Source organism: Oncorhynchus tshawytscha, linkage group LG28 (genome assembly GCF_018296145.1).
Source record: "Oncorhynchus tshawytscha isolate Ot180627B linkage group LG28, Otsh_v2.0, whole genome shotgun sequence".
NCBI classification, from domain to species: Eukaryota; Metazoa; Chordata; class Actinopteri; order Salmoniformes; family Salmonidae; genus Oncorhynchus; species Oncorhynchus tshawytscha.
Genome location: NC_056456.1, coordinates 13,017,323 through 13,037,474, shown reverse-complemented (window position 1 = coordinate 13,037,474; position 20,152 = coordinate 13,017,323). Strand labels below are relative to the sequence as shown.

The following is a 20,152-nucleotide window of genomic DNA, read 5'->3' as shown; positions in this document are numbered from 1 at the left end:
AATGATATCAGTGCATATTGAAGGATGATTGTTCCATCTGTCTCGGGCTATTTCTAATTCCCAGTATACATATTTCATACCAGGGTACATTAAATTTGCCTGACGACTGAAACGGAATTCTTCCTCTGCTCTATATTCACTGGGGAGAAGAAACTAGTTTACCCCCGCTGCAAACCCCCAACCCTCCCTAAAAACGAAATATATCAAATAAAATGTAGGTTGGGGTCCACCCGGAGTTCGGGTCTACCAGATAGCATATGAACACGTCATAAACCATGATGTTCTTTTTAAATGACAGGCAATTTGCTTTAAAACTGCAACATTTTCTCTCAGACTCGTGGAAAAATGTGTAGAATAGCAGGAAATTGGCTCAGGGATTAACATTGTGTAAATATTAAGATACATATTTTTGGGGGGAAAAATTGAGATTATCCTGTCTTTCAAGGATCCCTCTAAAACGGCAACATTTTGGCAAAATGTGTAAAATAGCATGAGATAAACTATAAAACCGCCGTGGGCGTACATCACGTTGCGTTTGGAAGCAAGGAGTTTGGGTAGCCAGGCAAACATTACATGACGCTGGTCTTTACGCCTTCATGGGGTGTGTTGCGCTGCTGGAAACATCAAAGCGCAGGCGTAGACTCTGGAGGTATGATTACTGTACATGGCCATCGATGCCGCTGGATAAACCAAACCAGCGATGTAAATAACAGCGACGGAGGTGGTGGATCTAACATGCCTAATTCTATCACAGCTTGACATGAGAAAATAATACATGGCATCTGGGTTTATCCCCTTGGCAAAACCACCGCGGCCGTCCTTTTATGCGCGTCTCCGAATTTGGCTTTGACAGCTCACCGGATGGTTTTCTTAATTTGACGCACGAACCTAATCACACGACGGGCGGTTTTATCTAATAACCCACTTGGGAAAAACGGGTCATTATGACCTTAGTATCCTCATCTAAAAGAAAACCATTGGATTGTTTTTCCGCAGCAGCGTTCTGCTTGCATTTCTTGCTGTGGATTGTATGCGCTGTGTCCGGAGAAGAGCATCATCAGTTCAGCGTTGAGGTAAGATAAATGGCCTGCTAGTGCTTCGCGGCTGCTCATCATAAATTACTGTGCACTCTCCTCTGCTCGGGTGGCAGCGCTTTGCGCGAAAAACAACATTAACTGGAGACGAGGGTTGTTATTTGTCTGCTACATCATCACTGAAGTATGGTGGATGGCATGGCAAATGTATCTGATTCGGATGGATCTTTCAAGACGCGCGGAACATCGAAATTATTATGCGTTCTATTCTTCTTTTTTTTTTACAATCACAAAAACAACATCGGATGCTGTTGGCATTGTTTTGAACGAGATGGTCCAGCGCCCTTCCGCTCAGTCAGCTCCTGAGCTGACACCGTCTGTAATATTTGTTATCATACATACTGTAAATATATATGTAGTATACTGTATATACTAGTATTCTATAAATTACCTACGCAACTGGGTGGGTTTATGGTTGTGCAGATTAAGATGTGATCCAAGTTGCGTAATAGGATAGATCGGGTTGAATATATTGTACCATATTAATTGCTTCTGTCATATTATCTGTATAGGCCTAGTCTACTGTAGGCTATTCTCTCTCATCCCTCAAGTCAAATGACACTGTTAAATGCCACGTTCTGGCATCGGATCCTCATTTATTCCTTTGTGCTGTGAACCAGAACCTGGGCCTTAGCTGTACACAGACAAAACAAACAAACAAACAAACAAACAATTGGCTACATCTGATTGAGGGATGGTGGAAAGATGGACAAACAACAACAAGGCATGTGGCTCAGTGAGCAGCGGAGAGCAAGAGATAGAGATACAGGGATAGAGGGAGGGATGAGGGAGAGATAGTTGAAGGATTAGCGGGAGCGTCTCATAGGCTGGGTAATGATGGCGATTGCGCGGCAGCAGCAGTTGGTTGGCAGTGTGGACAGCTGTGGCGGAGCGTGGCTGCCTGCCTAGCCGCCACCTCATGGCTCTTGGCTACGGTAAACGGGGGATTGGGTCTGACAATGACCCCTGGACGACACTGACTCTCTGCTTTACTCAGGAGTGCAGTGGTGGCAGTGTCACTCTGTGTGGGTGGCAGCTTTGACCAGTGGTGGTTATAGGTAGAAACACAGAGTGAATGTTATTGGGAACTGATTTGGGTAACTGGGCATAGCCATGTGGGTTACAATGTTCAGCCTTGAATACTGGACTTCGGTCCATCCTAATATGCAGAAGATCTGAACCTGAACTAGGCATTTTCTCTGTCAGTGTCACTGTGTGTGGGGTGGAAATTTGAGCGGTGGTGGTGATAGACAGCCCTGAGTGTTCCTGTAACTCTGGAAGGCATGGAGGTATACTGTAGCCCGTAGGACGTGGCTTACAGGCTACACTTCCGTCCCGAGAGTTATGAACCTGGACTGTACGATCAGTTTGACTCACACTCGAGACGTTATGAACAAGGACAGACATGCGTCTGTTTCACACTGTCATTTCCATCTTGGTGACAATGACCAAAATGTAGCTTATAACTCACGTAATAACAAAGTAATAGCAGCATTTGTCATGACTCTCTCTCTCTCCCTCTCTCCTCTCTCTCTCTCTCTCTCTCCTGTAGGGATGGCTACAAAAATACGGCTACCTGCCCCACACAGACCCCAGAATGGCTGTCCTGCGCTCAGCCCAGACCATGCAGCAAGCCATAGCAGCAATGCAGCGTGTCTACGGCCTCAATGTCACAGGGACACTGGATGAGAGGACCACATAGTGAGTAGATACACGCACACTTACACACACGCACACTCACACACACACACACACACACACACACACACACACACACACACACACACACACACACACACACACACACACACACACACACACATACACATAGACACAGAAACACAGAAACAAACACACACACACACACACACACACACACACACACACACACACACACACACACACAGAATGGCACTGATGTATCAGTGAAAATAGGAACACAAAAACGTAATTATCACCAATGATAAATGTATGTAGCCTACATGGACTTATTAGCTCCAGCATCTCTAACTAGCAGCCCATTGAGATCATAACACTTTTCATTCTTCTCTTTCTTGCTTAAATTGATGAAGTGATATCACACTAAGGTGAGGCTCTATCTTTTACATATTATCTCTGAGCACAGTATTCCATATGTGTTACATGGGTTTGAATGTAACTAGATCAGTCATTGAAGCTCTAACCTGGCCAACACAGTCTCGATACTTTTTCTCAGAATGGAAAGAACCATTTCAGTCAACTCAATGTCACATTTTTATGGTCATATATTTACTTTGTTTTGTACTATAATATTTGTTTCGCTCCCAGAAGCAATATACGGTGCTTTCGGAAAGTATTCAGACCCCTTGACTTTTTCCACGTTTTGTTACGTTACAGCCTTATTCTAAAATTGATAAAAGAAAACATTTTCCTCAGCAATCTACACATAATACCCCATAATGTGTGACAGCGAAATTACAAGATGATGTTATTATGCTGTTATTGCATCAAAGTGTTGTTTTATGGAATAGGTTCTTAGAACACTGTCATCTGTGTGTGTTCTTCTGGGTTGGGCATCTGGGGGCTTAATGCTGACAGTGGATTTACGATGCATTTGGTGATACAATCTAAAGAAAGCATTCCATAGCATGAGTTAGTGTTTGTGTTCTGGGAGGTCCCAGGGTGGAGATGGCTCGGGTATGGATAATTATGAGAGGAACCTTGTTTTGGGGGTCAGACCCTGGTTTTCACACAATGAGAACAGTCTATACAGCAGATACTGTCTGCTGTGAATTATTAATTTATTTCATATAAAATCCTAACAAATCCTAACCCATTTCACACATCTGTTGTTTGTCATGAACATTCAGGAGGATGTACATTGTTATAGAATGCTGTGGCTCAAATCCGCTCATTGGGCTCTCAATTAATCATCTAAGGGTGGTTCGTCGACCAGCTTCATTATTGCAAAAATGAATCAATGTTATTAGTACTTTTTGAATAAAGTAAAATCCTGATTGGTGATTGATCTTGTCTCTCCTCATTATTGATTCGAATTTCCACGACAAATGACAAGGTGAAAACATTTTTTTTAAACATTTTTGCAAATGTGTATAAAAAAAAAAAAAACAGAAATACCTTATTTACATAAGTATTCAGACCCTGTCTGAACCACCAAGTCTCTTCCTAGAGCTGGCCCCCCGGCCAAACTGAGCAATCGGTGGAGAAGGGCCTTGGTCAGAGAGGTGGCCAAGAACCCAATGGTCACTCTGACAGAGCTCTAGAGTTCCTCTGTGAAGATGGGAGAGCCTTCCAGACAACCATCTCTGCAGCACTCCACCAATCAGGCCTTTACGGTAGAGTGGCCAGACGGAAGCCACTCTTCAGTAAAAGGCACATGACAGCCAGCTTGGAGTTTGTCAAAAGGCACCATGAGAAACAAGATTTTCTGGTCTAATGAAACCAAGATTGAACTTTTGGCCTGAATGCCAAGTGTCACGTCTGGAGGAAACCTGGCACCATCCCTACGGTGAAGCATGGTGGTGGAAAGATCATGCTGTGGGGATGTTTTTCAACAGTAGGGACTGGGAGACTAATCAGGTTTGAGGGAAAGATGAACGGAAAGTACAGAGAGATCCTTGATGAAAACCTGCTCCAGAGTGCTCAGGATCTCAGACTGGGTTAAAGGTTCACCTTCCAACAGGACAACGACCCTAAGTACACAGCCAAGACGACGCAGGAGTGGCTTCAGGACAAGTCTCTGAATGTCCTTGAGTGGCCCAGCCAGAGCCCAGACTTGAACCGGATCAAACATCTCTGGAGAGACATGAAAATATTTGTGCAGCAACACTCCCGATCCAACCTGACAGAGCTTGAGAGGATCTGCAGAGAAGAATGGGAGAAACTCACCAACATTGTAATTGTTTATTTTTTTTAATTGAACCTTTATTTAACTAGGCAAGTCAGTTAAGAACAAATTCTTATTTACAATGATGGCCTACCCCGGCCAAACCCGGACGACGCTGGGCCAATTGTGTGCCGCCCTATGGGACTCCCCAATCACGGCTGGATGTGATACAGCCTGGATACAGGTGTGCCAAGCTTGTAGCACCATAACCAAGAAGACTCAAGGCTGTAATCGCTGCCAAAGGTGCTTCAACAAAGTACTGAGTAAAGGGTGTGAATACTTATGTAAATGTAATATTTCCTTTTTTTTAAAATAAATTATCAAACATTTCTAAAAAACTGTTTTTGCTTTGTCATTATGGGGTATTGTGTGTAGATTGATGTAGGAAAAAAACAATTTCATACATTTTAGAATTAAGGCTGTAACGCAACAAAATGTGAGAAAAGTCAAGGGGTCTGAATACTTTCCGATTGACTGTATATATACTTGAAGAACTTTTTTTGTCACACCATCTCTGTGCAGTCTTGCAGTTACTGTTTTAAGGCTTATGATGATGTATTTTGTTTGGGTTGATGTTTAAGGTCAGTGTTAGTAGGATTATTAGGGGATGTAAGAGGCAGCTCTACAACGAGTGCACAAAACATTAGGAACTATTCATGACACAGACTGACCAAGTGAATCCAGGTGAAAGTTATGAGCCCTTATTGATGTAACTTGTTTAATCCAGTTCAATCAGTGTAGATGAAGGGGAGGAGACAGGTTAAAGAAGGATTTTTATGCTTTGAGACAATTGAGACATGGATTGTGTATGTGTGCCATTCAGAAGGTGAATTGGCAAGAAAAATATTTAAGTGCCTTTGAACGGGTATGGTAGTAGGTGTCAGGCACACTGGTTAGAGTGTGTGAAGAACTGCAACGCTGCTGGGTTTTTCACGCTCAACAGTTTCCCGTGTGTATCAAGAATGGTCCATCACCCATAGGACAATGCTTTCAACAACTTGTAGAGTCCATGCTCCGACGAATACAGGCTGTTCTGAGGGCAAAAGGGAGTGCAACACAATATTAGGAAGATGTTCCTAATGTTTGTACACTCAGTGTATATTATAGTGGGAAGTACTAGTCCCATTGTCCACTTCACTGCAGTATGTAAGACCGTGTGTTTGGTATTCTAGTTCAGAGTAGTTCTTGATGTGGCATCAGATATAACCAGTCAAACATTCTGTAGGTTCACTACATGACTAAAAGTATGTGGTCACTTGCTCGTCGAACATCTCATTCCAAAATCATGGGCATTAATATGGAGTTGGTCCCCCCTTTGTTGCTATAATAGCCTCCATTCTTACGGGAAGTATTTCCACTAGGAGATTTGCTTCCATTCAGCCACAAGAGCATTAGTGAGGTCGGGCACTGATGTTGGGCGATAAGACCTGGCTCGCCGTGGGCATTCCAATTCATCCCAAAGGTTTTCGATGGGGTTGAGGTCAGGGCTCTGTGCAGGCCAGGCAAGTTCTTTCACACCGATCTCGACAAACCATTTCTGCATGGACCTCGCTTTGTGCATGGGGACATTGTCATGCTGAAACAGGAAAGGGCCTTCCCCAAAAGTTGGAAGCACAGAATTGTCTAGAATGTCATTGTATACTGTAGTGTTAAGATTTCCCTTCACTGGAACTAACGGGCCTAGCCCGAATCATGCAAAACAACCCCAGACCATTATTCCTCCTCCACCAAACTTTACAGTTGGCACTAAGTATTGGGGCAATTAGCGTTCTCCTGGAATCCGCCAAACCCAAACTGTTGTCCTCCTCTTCCCTCCATTGTCCTCTTCTTCAACCTCCACTACTTCCTTTGTTCTTAGTTGGATGAAGAGGCCGAGGTGTGGAAATCCAGACAAACTAAAGGGCATTTCAAGGTCGCGGAAGCGGAGGTACGCACTGACGGGGCAGAAGTGGCAGCGAACACACATCACTTACAGGTGAGAAATGTAGGCCGGCACATGCACGCACATACGCATCACCTACAGGTGAGAGACTCATTCCAGCAGCCTTGATGGTTACCATGACAACCAGCCGTTAGTCAGATTAGCCAAGGGTTATTATAGGGTTCTGTGTTTGTCAGTGTAGTTATTAATTTGTGCTCTCTCTTCCTCCTTGGTGTCACATTCCCTCAGCGTTGCCTTAGAGATAGCACATATGGTCACACACACACACGCGCACACATGCACACACACAAACCCACACCCACCCACCCACACACACACACACCCACACGGCCACCCACACGCGCACACCTGCACACACACACACACACACACACACACACACACACACACACACACACACACACACACACACACACACACACATACACACACACACACACACACATTGATATACATAGAGGAAGAGTTGTTTGTGTGTAAATAGAAGTCAAGTCAGAGGACAGAATAAAGTGATGTAATGGTTTTCAACTTTCTTCTTCTTTGCATTCCATTGCATTCCTTTGCAGTTATCTTTCATTTCTCCTTTTAAGAGTACCAGAAGACAAACTGCCAAATTTTAATAGCAAGGACTATCGAGGACGAGGACAACTTTTACTTCTTCCATTTCTCTCCAAATACCTCTATGTAAATCATCCAATAATCGCAACAAAAATATTCAAATTCCCCATCTTATCACCCGTGATTAAGTTTCCACTGTTAATGGGGTCTGAGAGAGCGGGATAAGGGGTGCTGCTCGGCGCTGTGGGAAATTGACAGGTTACAGCCGTAATAGACGATAACACTGTCAATTTATTTAAATCCTTCCTTCCTTCCTGCATGTGAATTGATGAGGCACCTCTTCTAATGGAATGTCAGTCAGCCTGGCTGTCGCTGCTGACTGCACTCTCTACATGAAAATGAGTTGGGGAGAGAAAACGGGGAAGAAAATTCCTCTCGTTCTCTCTCTTTCTCTCTCTCTCTCTCTCTCTCTCTCTCTCTCTCTCTCTCTCTCTCTCTCTCTCTCTCTCTGTCTGTCTGTCTGCGAGCGACTGATAACGACAGCTGTGTTAAAAGTGCAGTGAAAGCTGCCGGCTTTGTTGGAATAGTTTAACACTGAAACTTTTTGAGCGTCTCGTCAACCATTTTAGAGAATATTCTCCCCAAGCAATAGTGGGAGGGGGGTCAGATTTGGACTTACAGTATATGATTTGTGGTGCTGTATGTGACGCTGTAGCCATCTTTTTATTTATTTATTTAAAATACTCTGTTTGCGGGGCTGCCTTGTGTTAAAGCTTTGTTGTAGCCTCCCTTCCTGCAATTGAATGACCAAATCACCCTCTAGTGGCCTCATGGGTGGAATGTTATTAATATATTTTTGAATGTCATAATTAATCAACATTCTTTTTTTTTTAAATGCTGAAAATTCAGTGTTTCTATGTCAAATGGTTTGTTATGTTTTAGTCTTCTGTGATGTATATGAAGTGTCATATTGGGATGCAAACTCAACATTTAATACATATCTGACATGGTACAGGTGTCTTCTTTTTTTAAAGCCCATAACCATGTGTGTGAGGTGCATACTTTTGTTTCAAAGTAGATTTTTTTAAGACTGTGACCTTGATTTAGCCCACTGCAGTAAAAATTATGAATGAATGTGTGTATAATTGTTCTGGTTAGATAAGAATAGGAGTTAAATCTTTCTAAGGAGTAAAATATTTTTCTTATATTACTGTCAATGTCTTTAAAAAAAAAATTGGCCGGTAAAATGTTGCTCTCATCTAGCTGGTGGTACCATCCAACCTCCCAATAACCCCCCACCCAGGATGGATCACACAATCTGTTTTCCACTTTTATCATATCCCCTATCCCTTTCTCTCCTAACATCAGGTATTTATTGTAAAACATGTTGTCAATGTAAAAAATAATATGTTCTTAATTGACTCACCCTCTCTTCCTCCCTCAGCATAAAGAACGTCACGCCCAAAGTGGGCTCCAGGGAGACCCACGATGCCATCCGGCGTGCGTTTGACGTGTGGCAGGGGGTGACGCCGCTTCACTTTGAGGCCGTCCCTTACAGCGCCCTGGAGAGTGGCAGGCGTGATGTGGACATCACCATCATCTTTGCCTCAGGTGAGAATTGTATTGAATGGTGCCTGGGAGAGGAAAACTGAAACTATGTCAATGTCGGCCTAATCCCGTTCTCCCCATGTAAACTTTGAAGTTAAATTAAATTGATCTCACCTCAGGTTTCCATGGCGACAGCTCACCCTTCGACGGTGAGGGCGGGTTCCTAGCTCACGCCTACTTTCCGGGCCCTGGGATCGGAGGGGACACCCACTTCGACTCAGACGAACCCTGGACCCTGGGGAACCCCAACCACGATGGTGAGAGATGGAAAGAGGGAGAGGGAGAGAAAGGGGGAAGGAGAAAGAGGGGGTGGGGAGGTTCAGAGAGAAAGATTAAAGGAATATAGTTGTGAGAGAATCATATCAAAGACTAACAAGTCCAAAAATGGATACAGTCCAGTGATGTGCGGTGAGGTTGGTGGCTGGGTAGGCACTGGCTATTATCAATGCCGGATTTACTCACAAATTCTCCATATAACAGATAGCTCCAACAACCAGTGACATAAGCTATTAACCGAAATGAACAAAAAACATCACCAAATGTAAATACCAATGTAGCTAAGATACACAAGCGATAGCCTCCTATGGCAGCATATTTCATATCATCCAACAAAATGACACACTGTTCAACTCAGCCGTAGGCCGATGTAGCGTCCACAGTTACAACTGATGTCACTAAAATACCAATGTATGGACACATTTAATCCGAATAATTTGCAACACACACACGCACACACACACACACACACACACACACACACACACACACACACACACACAAACACACACACATACACACACACATATAATATTATTAGGTGAAATATTATTACACACAAATACTGTATATAATAAATAAGGTGTTAACAAAATGTCCATATCAACAATCGAAATGACTGAAAAGTGTCTCATCAAAACGGAATTCTAGCTTGATAAATCAAATTGTTCAAAGAGATGTTGTCCGTTAATCAAAACCATGAACAAGCTAGACACCTTTAGGAAATGAAATACATATTAAAGCCACTAAAGTACAGACAATGGTGAAAATGAGGAAGTAAGCTACAAAGGAAAATCTTTTATTAAAGGTATCTGAGGCTGTGGCCAGGATTCAGCACTGCTGAATGGACAGCGCCTTGTAGGCAACTAATGTGATAGCCTACAGGTTAACTCCTTTGTGCTGAATGGTAAGCAGCACTATTCTCATGTTCAGTAAACAGTAACCTAACTGGGGGGGAAAAATGCATTTAGACCTATCTTGGCTTGGAAATGAAGTCCATTCGTCTGTCCGTCAGGGTGAACCTCTCCGTGGTAGTGTTGTGGAAGTCTTATTCATTCCTTTTGAGTTTGAAAGTCAAAGTGAGTCCTTCCACTGTTTTGAAAATGATTTTACACTCTGGGCTGCATTTCACTGACTGTGAGAACACCAAGTTTAACAGTGAATAAATGGAACTTCGGGCACTTTTTCTCTTATCTTGGCCTGCACCCCATTAAGCTGGGATGCCATCACTGAGGACCCATTGTATGTTTGAGCTAACCAGCTTTTCAACTCAGTTGTACTTCCCCAACACTCCCAATACATAATCCGCCAAGGCCGCAGCTCGTTTGCCATCACTCACTAGTGCAGAATGATTAACCAAAATGTTGGTTATTACAACTAATTGACCAACGCACCATTTCTCTAGAGAGAAATCAAATCATTCACGTGAGAAATAAAGTCAAGAACTATGTGGGACGCTGGGCTGAATGGAGTTGGAGTTTTCATGAAGCAAATATTCAACCTAGTTCAGCGCATAAACGTGGTAATTAACTACAATGACCATAATCCATTGTGCCTGTTCTTTCTGGCTCGGACAGAGATAGATACACTTTTACACCTGCTACATTAGGTTAGATACACACAGACCACATAGACCACATGAAAGAGGAATGTACACAACAGTGACGAGAGGGATAGAGACAGTTTGTGAAAGTATGCCTTATCTACTTTGAAGAGCTAGTAAAATGATTTAGTCAAACAGCTCTGCAGCATACTTAGGCAGGTTAGCCTAGATAAATATGATGACTGAAGACAGTACAGTATAAGGAGGACAGAGATAACGTTAGATGGTCTGGCTGGCTGGCTGGCTGGCTGGCTGCTATTGCTACTGAAATAATTTCTATGGGTGTTTACCAGAAGATACCGACCATACCTTTACAGTTGTTTACACTGAGCTGCACTAGGGTCGGAACACAATCATGGTTACTTTAAGACACTGTGGAGCCAGAGTGATATATGGGTCGGAAAATGTATCTCAATGTAGGGGTGTGATATGCCACTGTACTCCAAATTGTACCTTTATCCACACTGATACATTGAGAAGATTAAAATAATAATAACAACAAAGAAGCTAATTGGCTGAGAATGACATTCCAAAATGGCTGCTGTGGCTACTGCTAGCTAGCATAAGGACGAAAATGGCAGTTTTCCAAACTAATAATCGAGCTGAAACCGAAACAACCTCGAAAAGCACTAATCGCTAGGCACTATCCCTCACATCTTTCAATTCCCAAAACGCCTCCTTGATTTTGCTTTTAGCCACATAATGAAAAATCACAGAGGTCTGGGCTTTGTTTGTAACATCTGTGGTTTCATCTACTTCTATACTGCAACAAATGGGGCTACATTAATCTCATCTTCAATGTCCTTTCGAATCATATCAAAAACTGCTTCAATCAAATCATTCTGTGTTCTGTTTGATAACCGAAAACACAGTGGAAGTTTTTTTTTAGCAAGCTTGTACTCAAATCAAATCAAATTTTACAACAGGTGTAGACCTTACAGTGAAATGCTTACTTACAAGCCCATATCCAACAATGCAGTTTTACGAAAAATATGTGTTAAGTATTATAAGAAATAAAAGTAACAAATAATTAAAGAGCAGCAATAAAATAACAATAGCGAGGCTATATACAGGGGGTACCGGTACAGAGTCAATGTGCGGGGGCACCGGTTAGTCGAGGTAATATGTACATACATGTATGTAGAGTTAAAGTGACTATGCATAGATAATAAACAGAGAATATCAGCAGTGTAAAAGAGGAGCCTTATGGCTTGGGGGTAGAAGCTGTTGAGAAGCCTTTTGGACATAGACTTGGCGCTACGGTAACGCTTGTCGTGCGATAACAGAGAGAACAGTCTATGACTAGGTTGGCTGGAGTCTTTGACAATTTTTCGGGCCTACCTCTGACACCGCCTGGTATAGAGGTCCTGGATGACAGGAAGCTTGGCCCCAGTGATGTACTTGGCCGTAAGCACTACCCTCTGTAGTGCCTTGCGGTCGGAGGCCGAGCAGTTGCCATACCAGGCAGTGATGCAACCAGGATGCTCTCGATGGTGCAGCTGTAGAACGTTTTGAGGATCTGAGGACCCATGCCAAATCTTTTCAGTCTCCCAAGGGGGAATAGGTTTTGTCATGCCCTCTTCACGACTGCCTTGGTGTGTTTGGACCATGATAGTTTGTTGGTGATGTGAACACCAAGGAACTTGAAGCTCTCCACTACAGCCACGTCGATGAGAATGGGGGTGTGCTCGGTCCTCCTTTTCCTGTAGTCCATAATCATCTCCTTTGTCTTGATCACATTGTGGGAGAGGTTGTCCTGGCACCACACGGCCAGGTCTCTGACCTCCTCCCTATATGTGATCAGGCACTGTTGTATCATCAGCAAACTTAATGATGGTGTTGGAGTCGTGCCTGGCCATGCAGTCATGAGTGAACAGGGAGTACAGGAGGGGACTGAGCATGCACATCTGAGGGGCCCCTGTGTTGAGGATCATCATGGCGAATGTGTTGTTACCTACCCTTACTACCTGGGGACAGCCCGTCAGGAAGTCCAGGATCCAGTTGCAGAGGGAGGTTTAAATCCCAGGTTCCTTAGCTTAGTGATGAGCTTTGAGGGCACTATGGTGTTGAACGCTGAGCTTCATTCAATGAAAAGCATTCTCACGTAGGTATTCCTTTTGTACAGGTGGGAAAGGGCAGTGTGGAGTGCAATTTTGTTCTTTTGTTTTTGCTTGTCAGCCAGAATCAGGAGCATAGAATTATGGTCAGATTTGCCAAATGGAGGGCGAGGGAGAGGCTTTGTACGCGTGTCTGTGTGTGGAGTAAAGGTGGTCTATAGTTTTTCGCCCTCTGGCTGCACATTTAACATGCTGGTAGAAATGAGGTAAAACAGATTTAAGTTTCCCTGCATTAACCCCGGCCAATAGGAGCGCCGCCTTTGGATGAGCGGCTTATGGCCGTATACAGCTCATTGAGTGCGGTCTTAGTGCCAGCATCGGTTTGTGGTGGTAAATAGACAGCTACGAAGAACATAGATGAAAACTCTCTTGGTAAATAGTGTGGTCTACAGCTTATCATGAGATACTCTACCTCAGGCGAGCAAAACCTTGAGACTTCCTTAGATATCGTGCACCAGCTGTTGTTTACAAATATACATAGACCGGCACCCCTTGTCTTTACCAGAGGCTACTGTTCTTTCCTGCTGATACAGTGTATAACCTGCCAGCTGTATGTTATTCATGTTGTCGTTCAGTCACGACTCGGTGAAACATAAGATATTACAGTTTTGAATGTCCCATTGGTAGGATATACGTGCTTGTAGATTGTCTATTTTATTATCCAATGATTGTATGTTGGCTAATAGGACCGAAGGTAAAGGCAAATTACACACTCGTGGTCGGACCTTCGTCCTCGATATCTCCGTCTCTTTCTCCTGGGAATGACATAGATGAGGGCCTTCTCGGGTGTCTGGAGTAAATCCCTCTCGTCCAACTCATTGAAAAAAAATAATCTTTCAATACAAGGTGAGTAATCGTTGTCCTGATATCTTGAAGCTCTTTTCGGTCAGAAGAGATTGTGGTAGAAACATTATGTGCAAAATAAGTTACAAATAACGGGAGAAAACATACACAATAGCACAATTGGTTAGGAGACTGTAAAATGGCATCCATTCTCTCCGGCGCCATCATTACTGCAAAATGTTAACTCTTGTTTCCCTAGGTAGCATGTTGCTCTAATAAGGTCCTTCAAAATCTCACAATTTTCCTTAACCTTAGCATTGTGGATGGTCACTAGCATTGTGGATTGTCACTTGTTGTTTTTGCCCATCATTTAACGCCAGATCGATCAAGTGTTCTCAAAACTTTTTAGGGTGATCTGGTGTTGAATGTGCGATGCTGACTTTTCGTGTTTGTTGAGGGCATTGGTCAGGTTGTTGAGATTGCAGTAGCCTGCCTTCCACCCAAACATTGTCCCCGGTTGAGAAGAGCAGTCAGGAGAAAGAGTACAGGCGGCTTCTAGTAGCGCAGTCACACAGCCACTCTTTTATTTCACACCACTTTTGTTTAAACGGTCGTATGATTTTCTGTCCCTTCCTCAGGTGTTGGTCTCCCTCTCTGAATTATATAAAGTTGTCTTGGGAAATCTAAGTCTTTTCATAGTCCCCAAATCCAGAAAAAAAATTCAAGAAAGTACAATATTATATAGAGCCATTATTGCATGGAACTCCCTTCGATTTCATATTGCTCAAATGAACAGCAAAACTGGTTGAAAAAATGTTATAAACAACACACGGCACAACTCCTCTCCCCCTTTTCACCTCGATATTTTGTGTGTACTGTATGTATTGATATATAGCTATGAGGGACATTTTTAAATGTATAGTATGTAATTCTGTCCTTGAGCTGGTCTTGTCTATTAATGTTCTGTATTAATGTTTGGTGTGGACACCAGGAAGAGTAGCTGCTACTTTCGCAACAGCTAATGGGGATGCTAGTAAGATACCTAATACATACAGGAATTTTTTGGGGGTACAATAGTGTCCATTTCGTCACGTTGTTTTTGCTAGCAAGCTTCGTTCAGTTTAAGGGATGCACGCGTCAACATTATGTAGACATGCCCAAATGTGCAGAGCTTTCCCACAAAACATGTTTAGGCAACATGCAAAATATGAAATCCACTCAATGCAACAAATGTCAGCTAGGCAAAGCAGTGAGTCCTACCCTGTCCGTTAAACAGTGACTGGAATCATGAACGGCCATGTGCATCAACGATTAGAATGGATTTTAAAGGATGGGAAGGAAGGAATGCATACTGTGGTGTCTTTCCTGAGGTTTTGATGCAGTTTCTGCACATTTTGGGATTTTGAGTTTAAAAACTGCCAGAATTACCGAGAAAAGACATTTGATAAAAATAAAATAAAAATAGAATTACCATTTTTTATATAATTGTATTTTTTATTAGGCTTTTCATAACAGCTTTAATTTTATTAGACCGCCTACCCTGACTGCACGTCACTGATAGAGTCTGCATTTCAACAGGCTGCATTGTATTGCACCACACTCTGCTGTTATCAGATATAAACCCTCACATTTTTATTCTGTTATGCTCAGGGAGTGTATTGTACTGTAGCTGCAGGGCAGGGTGGAGTGGGGATCCAGCCTGCAGCCCTAGAGAGCTGCAGCTTGAAGAGGGTAATCAGATCCCTCTCTCAGCCCTGTCAGCCTCCATCCATCCACCGTCAGGCAGCACTTTACTTTAATTACCCTGCTGCCAGCCTGCTCTGCTCTGGCTGCCGTTAGTACTGCCTGCGGAACAGCACATCTAGAGGGCTGTCAGGCAGCATTAACTGGCACAACACTGCCACTTAGATAGGCAGTCCCCTCCTAGGCCGCCTGCCTGTCAGTGTGCAAAGGGCAATAGCAGCCAGTGTTTTGTTTGTTTCTTGGTTCAGCTTTTTGTCCTGTAGCCCCCTGTCACTTCTCCTCAGTTGCTTCTTGTTATTATCTCTGATTCAGATTTCTCTCTACATGTTGTTTGAAATCATGGCTACCCATACAGAATAGACTCTGGTTCAATCCTTTGCCTCAGCTTGTGTGTGTAAATCAATGACTGTAAAACAGAGCTGCCAACTAAGGGTTTAGCTGCATGTTAAGAATTGGTTAATGGGTTTTCACAGTGGTGTATGTAATCGTGAATGTTGTATGTTGACGTGTGCTAATGGTGGCCTGGTCTGTCCCCTGGGTATTATTATGGGCTGTAGTTAATGGAGGAGGATGAGGCAATGTCTTGTGGTGGCTAGTTCTGTAGGAGAGATGGAGTGGGTTGGGGGTGAAATGGGAGGAGGCAGAGTGTATGCCTGTAGGGTTGCTTATTTTACCCCCGAAAAATGCTTATTACAAATAATTTATCTTATTTCAATATATTTTTTCTAGATATTTTATCTTAATAAGACGATTAGTGAAATATCTTGAAATAAGACAAATGACTTATATTAAGCCTTTTTGTTGTTGTTGATTAAAATAAGCAAAATGATCTGCTTATGAAGATACATAAATTAGCTTGGTAAAAAAAATATAATTATCACTCAATATAAGATATTTAGTATTGCTTAAATTTCCGTTGTTGCCATGTTGTTCTGTAGCTATGATAGATGGAGTGTGTGGAGGGGGGGGGGTTAGGGTGGCTAGTTGTTTAGATAGGATAGATAGAGAGAGAGAGGGAGAGAGAACAGAACAGAACATTGTACAAATGGCAGCAACATGCTGAATTGTGTGTACAACTTACATTTTAATATTCAAATTGGCAATACAAACTAAAATACAATAAACAACAGTTATAGGCAAAAAAAAGAATGTTCATCATCAACTGATCAGCAGGCGAACCATGGCTGGGATGGCGCTGAAACAGAGATGCTCAGTCCTGCAGTGGATCAGTTCCAGTTCAGCTGAGGAGCGGGTCTGGTATGACTACTTCTCCAGGTCAACCAGTTCTTCTGGTATCTAATAAATTAAGGTCATCCAAAAACTGCAGTTTGCCTGGGTGCACTGTTGATATATTCAATAACAATCAGCGGGCCGAGCAGAGTTCATTGAGGTACAGTAGGCCACAAGATATACTGACACTGTCCGACAGCACACCATGATACCTCACCACCGGTGGTCACCAGGGAGCAGATGGAACTATTCTTATCCTGGGACTTGAACAGCTCATTGGTTAGATCCACCAGACAGTGTGGTTGATTGGCTTTGTAGACATCCATACTGTTGGGTGTCAATTTGGGGTAGGATGTCACTGAGAGCCCCTTCAGTGATAAAGCTCTCAGCTACTTTGCTCACTAGAGAGGTTAGTGGCTTGGTTTTCTGATATTTTCTGTAGACTTCCCAGGGTTGGACCTCTGGAGCAGGGTGTGCTGGTTAAAAGGAGGGCAGCAGTGCTGAGTTGATGGGTGGTCGGGACTGTGCTAATTTTGATAGTGCTTTGTTGATTTCATTTGCTGTTTGTTTTCTGTCACCTGGTCTAAGACCTTCTATGTGGAAGGTTGCCTGACTTCTGAGAGGTTGGTTAAGCCATTGATGTTCTTATGCCACTGGGCGGGATCTTGCATTTTGAGGGCTTGGATCTAATTTCTATATAATGTCTCTTTCTCAGCTAGTTGTGTAGATAGGAGGGTCAGCGGTTGCTGTTGCTAATGTGTTGCCAGTGCTCCTGGATCTTTGTGCTCCTGGCTGGAGTAGATATAATGTTGTAAAGAGCAGCCATCGCCCTGGGACATCTTCACCCAGCTAGCACATAATGTTCTGAGAACCATATGTTTTTTAGAGCTCGGTGAGAGCATGGTTGTCCTATGGTTATTTATGGCATACAACCGTCCCACAAGTTTCTGGGAATGGTGCAGGATAGTTGCTCAAATTGTTCCAAGAAAGTTAAAGGCCCAGTGCAGGTGTTTTTATATCAATATCAAATCATTCCTGGGTAACAGAGTGTGGTGTCAGCAAAACAACCTCTCACTCAACGTCAACAAAACAATGGAGATGATTGTGGTCTTCAGGAAACAGCAGAGGGAGAACCCCCCTATCAACATCAATGGGACCGCAGTGGAGAAGGTGGAAAGATTTAAGTTCCTCAGCGTACACATCACGGACAAACTGAAATGGTCCACCCACACAGACAGTGTGGTGAAGAAGGTGCAACAGCACCTCTTCAACCTCAGGAGGCTGAAGAAATTTGGCTTGTAACCTAAAACCCTCACAAACTTTTACAGATGCACAATTGAGAGCCTCCTGTTGGTCTGCATCACCGCATGGTACGACAACTGCACCGCCCACAACCGCAAGGCTCTCCAGAGGGTGGTGCAGTCTGCACAACGCATCACAAGGGGGTAAACTACCTGCCCTACAGGACCCCTACAACACCCGATGTCACAGGAAGGCGAAAAAGATCATCAAGGACAATAACCATCCAAGCCACTGCCTGTTCACCCCGCTACCATCCAGAAGGCGAGGTCAGTACAGCTGCATCAAAGAGACTGAATCAAAGAGACTGAAAAACAGCTTCTATCTCAAGGCACTCAGACTGTTAAATAGCCATCACTAACACAGAGACGATGCTGCCTACATACAGACTTGAAATCATTGGCCACTTTAATAAATGGATCACTCGTCACTTTAATAATGCCACTTTAATAATGTTTACATATACTGCATTATTCATCTCATTTTGATTTTTTTTTTAATATTTTCATTTTTAATATTTTACCTTTGTTTAACCAGGTAGGCAAGTTGAGAACAAGTTCTCATTTACAACTGCGACCTGGCCAAGATAAAGCAAAGCAGTTCGACACATACAACAACACAGAGTTACACATGGAGTAAAACAATCATACATTCAATGATACAGTACAAAAACAAGTCTATATACAATGGGAGCAATTGAGGTGAGATAAGGGAGGTAAAGGCAATACAAAGGACATGGTTGCAAAGTAAATACAACATAGCAATTAAAAGCACTGGAATTGTACATTTACAGTAGGTGAATGTGCAAAGTAGAAATAATGGGGTGCAAAATAAATACAGTGGGGAATAAGGTAATTGTTTGGGCTATTTATAGATGGGCTATGTACAGGTGCAGTGATCTGTGAGCTGCTCTGACAGCTGGTGCTTAAAGCTGGTGAGGGAGATAAGTGTACACTACCGTTCAAAAGTTTGGGGTCACTTAGAATTTCCTTGTTTATGAAAGAAAAGCAAAAAAATTTGTCCATTAAAATAACATCAAATTGATCATAAATACAGTGTAGACATTGTTAATGTTGTAAATGACTATTGAGGCTGGAAACAGCAGATTTTTAATGGAATATCTACATAGGCGTACAGAGGCCCATTATCAGCAACCATCCCTCCTGTGTTTCAATGGCACGTTGTGTTAGCTAATCCAAACTGAAAACTGTGAATTGAACATCCTTGGTGATCTCTACTGCCTCTGATCTGGCGTACTCACAAAACACAAATGCTTTATTTGTCAATTATGTCTGAGTGTTGGAGGTAGCCCCTGGAAATGGTGCCATCTGGTTTTCTTAATATGAGGAATTTGAAATGAGTTATACTTTTAGTTTTGATACTTAAGTATATATTAGCAAATACATTTACTTTTGATACTTAAGTATATTTCAAACCAAATACTTTTAGACTTTTACACAAGTAGTATTTTGCTGGGTAACTTTCACTTAAGTCATGTTCTATTAAGGTATCTTTACTTTGGGTACTTTTTCCAGCACTGGTTGGCAGTGCCCACTAATTGGTCACACCTGAGTGCGTGTTGATGCCGTGCCATAATAAAATTTTAAAAATGTATCTATAGCATTAGTATAGCATTAGCATTAGTACCAGTCTCTTTAGCTAACATTCCACTCCTTGCCACTTGCCACTTCTTGTCATTGCCAAAGAGACGGACCCTTTCGGTAATCTTCAAATATGAACATTCTATCATTAATGAGCTCGAGGAAATCAGAGGATTTGATCCTGATTCGATAACCGTCACAGCTATACTCCAATCACAATGTTTATGTAAATTAGATTGATAGGAAAACTTAATTCCTTGAATTTGATTGCAAACATTATAGCATTGGGCATTCTGAGGTAATACATTTCATTGCAAACATTAACACAGGACGTGGGGAGAACAGAGGATCTCCGTTTATTGCATTTTTACCACCAGCCAATGTGATCGCATCACGCCAGAGAAGCTCTAAC

The 20,152-nt window shown here is 42.7% G+C and overlaps 1 protein-coding gene across 2 annotated transcripts in view; it reads left to right on the top strand.

The window, feature by feature from the left end:
- Window positions 1–607: 607 nt before the first annotated feature.
- LOC112226766 (matrix metalloproteinase-16-like) overlaps window positions 608–20,152 on the top strand; it is a 43,902-nt gene continuing 24,357 nt past the window's right edge. For both annotated transcript variants that reach the window (XM_042308295.1, XM_042308294.1), the window contains exons 1-6: window positions 608–1,073; window positions 2,647–2,795; window positions 3,167–3,181; window positions 6,839–6,955; window positions 8,925–9,091; window positions 9,208–9,345. In XM_042308295.1, coding sequence (XP_042164229.1) covers window positions 945–1,073; window positions 2,647–2,795; window positions 3,167–3,181; window positions 6,839–6,955; window positions 8,925–9,091; window positions 9,208–9,345 — 715 coding nt within the window. In that variant the 5' untranslated portion in view covers window positions 608–944. The remainder of the gene's footprint in view (window positions 1,074–2,646; window positions 2,796–3,166; window positions 3,182–6,838; window positions 6,956–8,924; window positions 9,092–9,207; window positions 9,346–20,152) is intronic.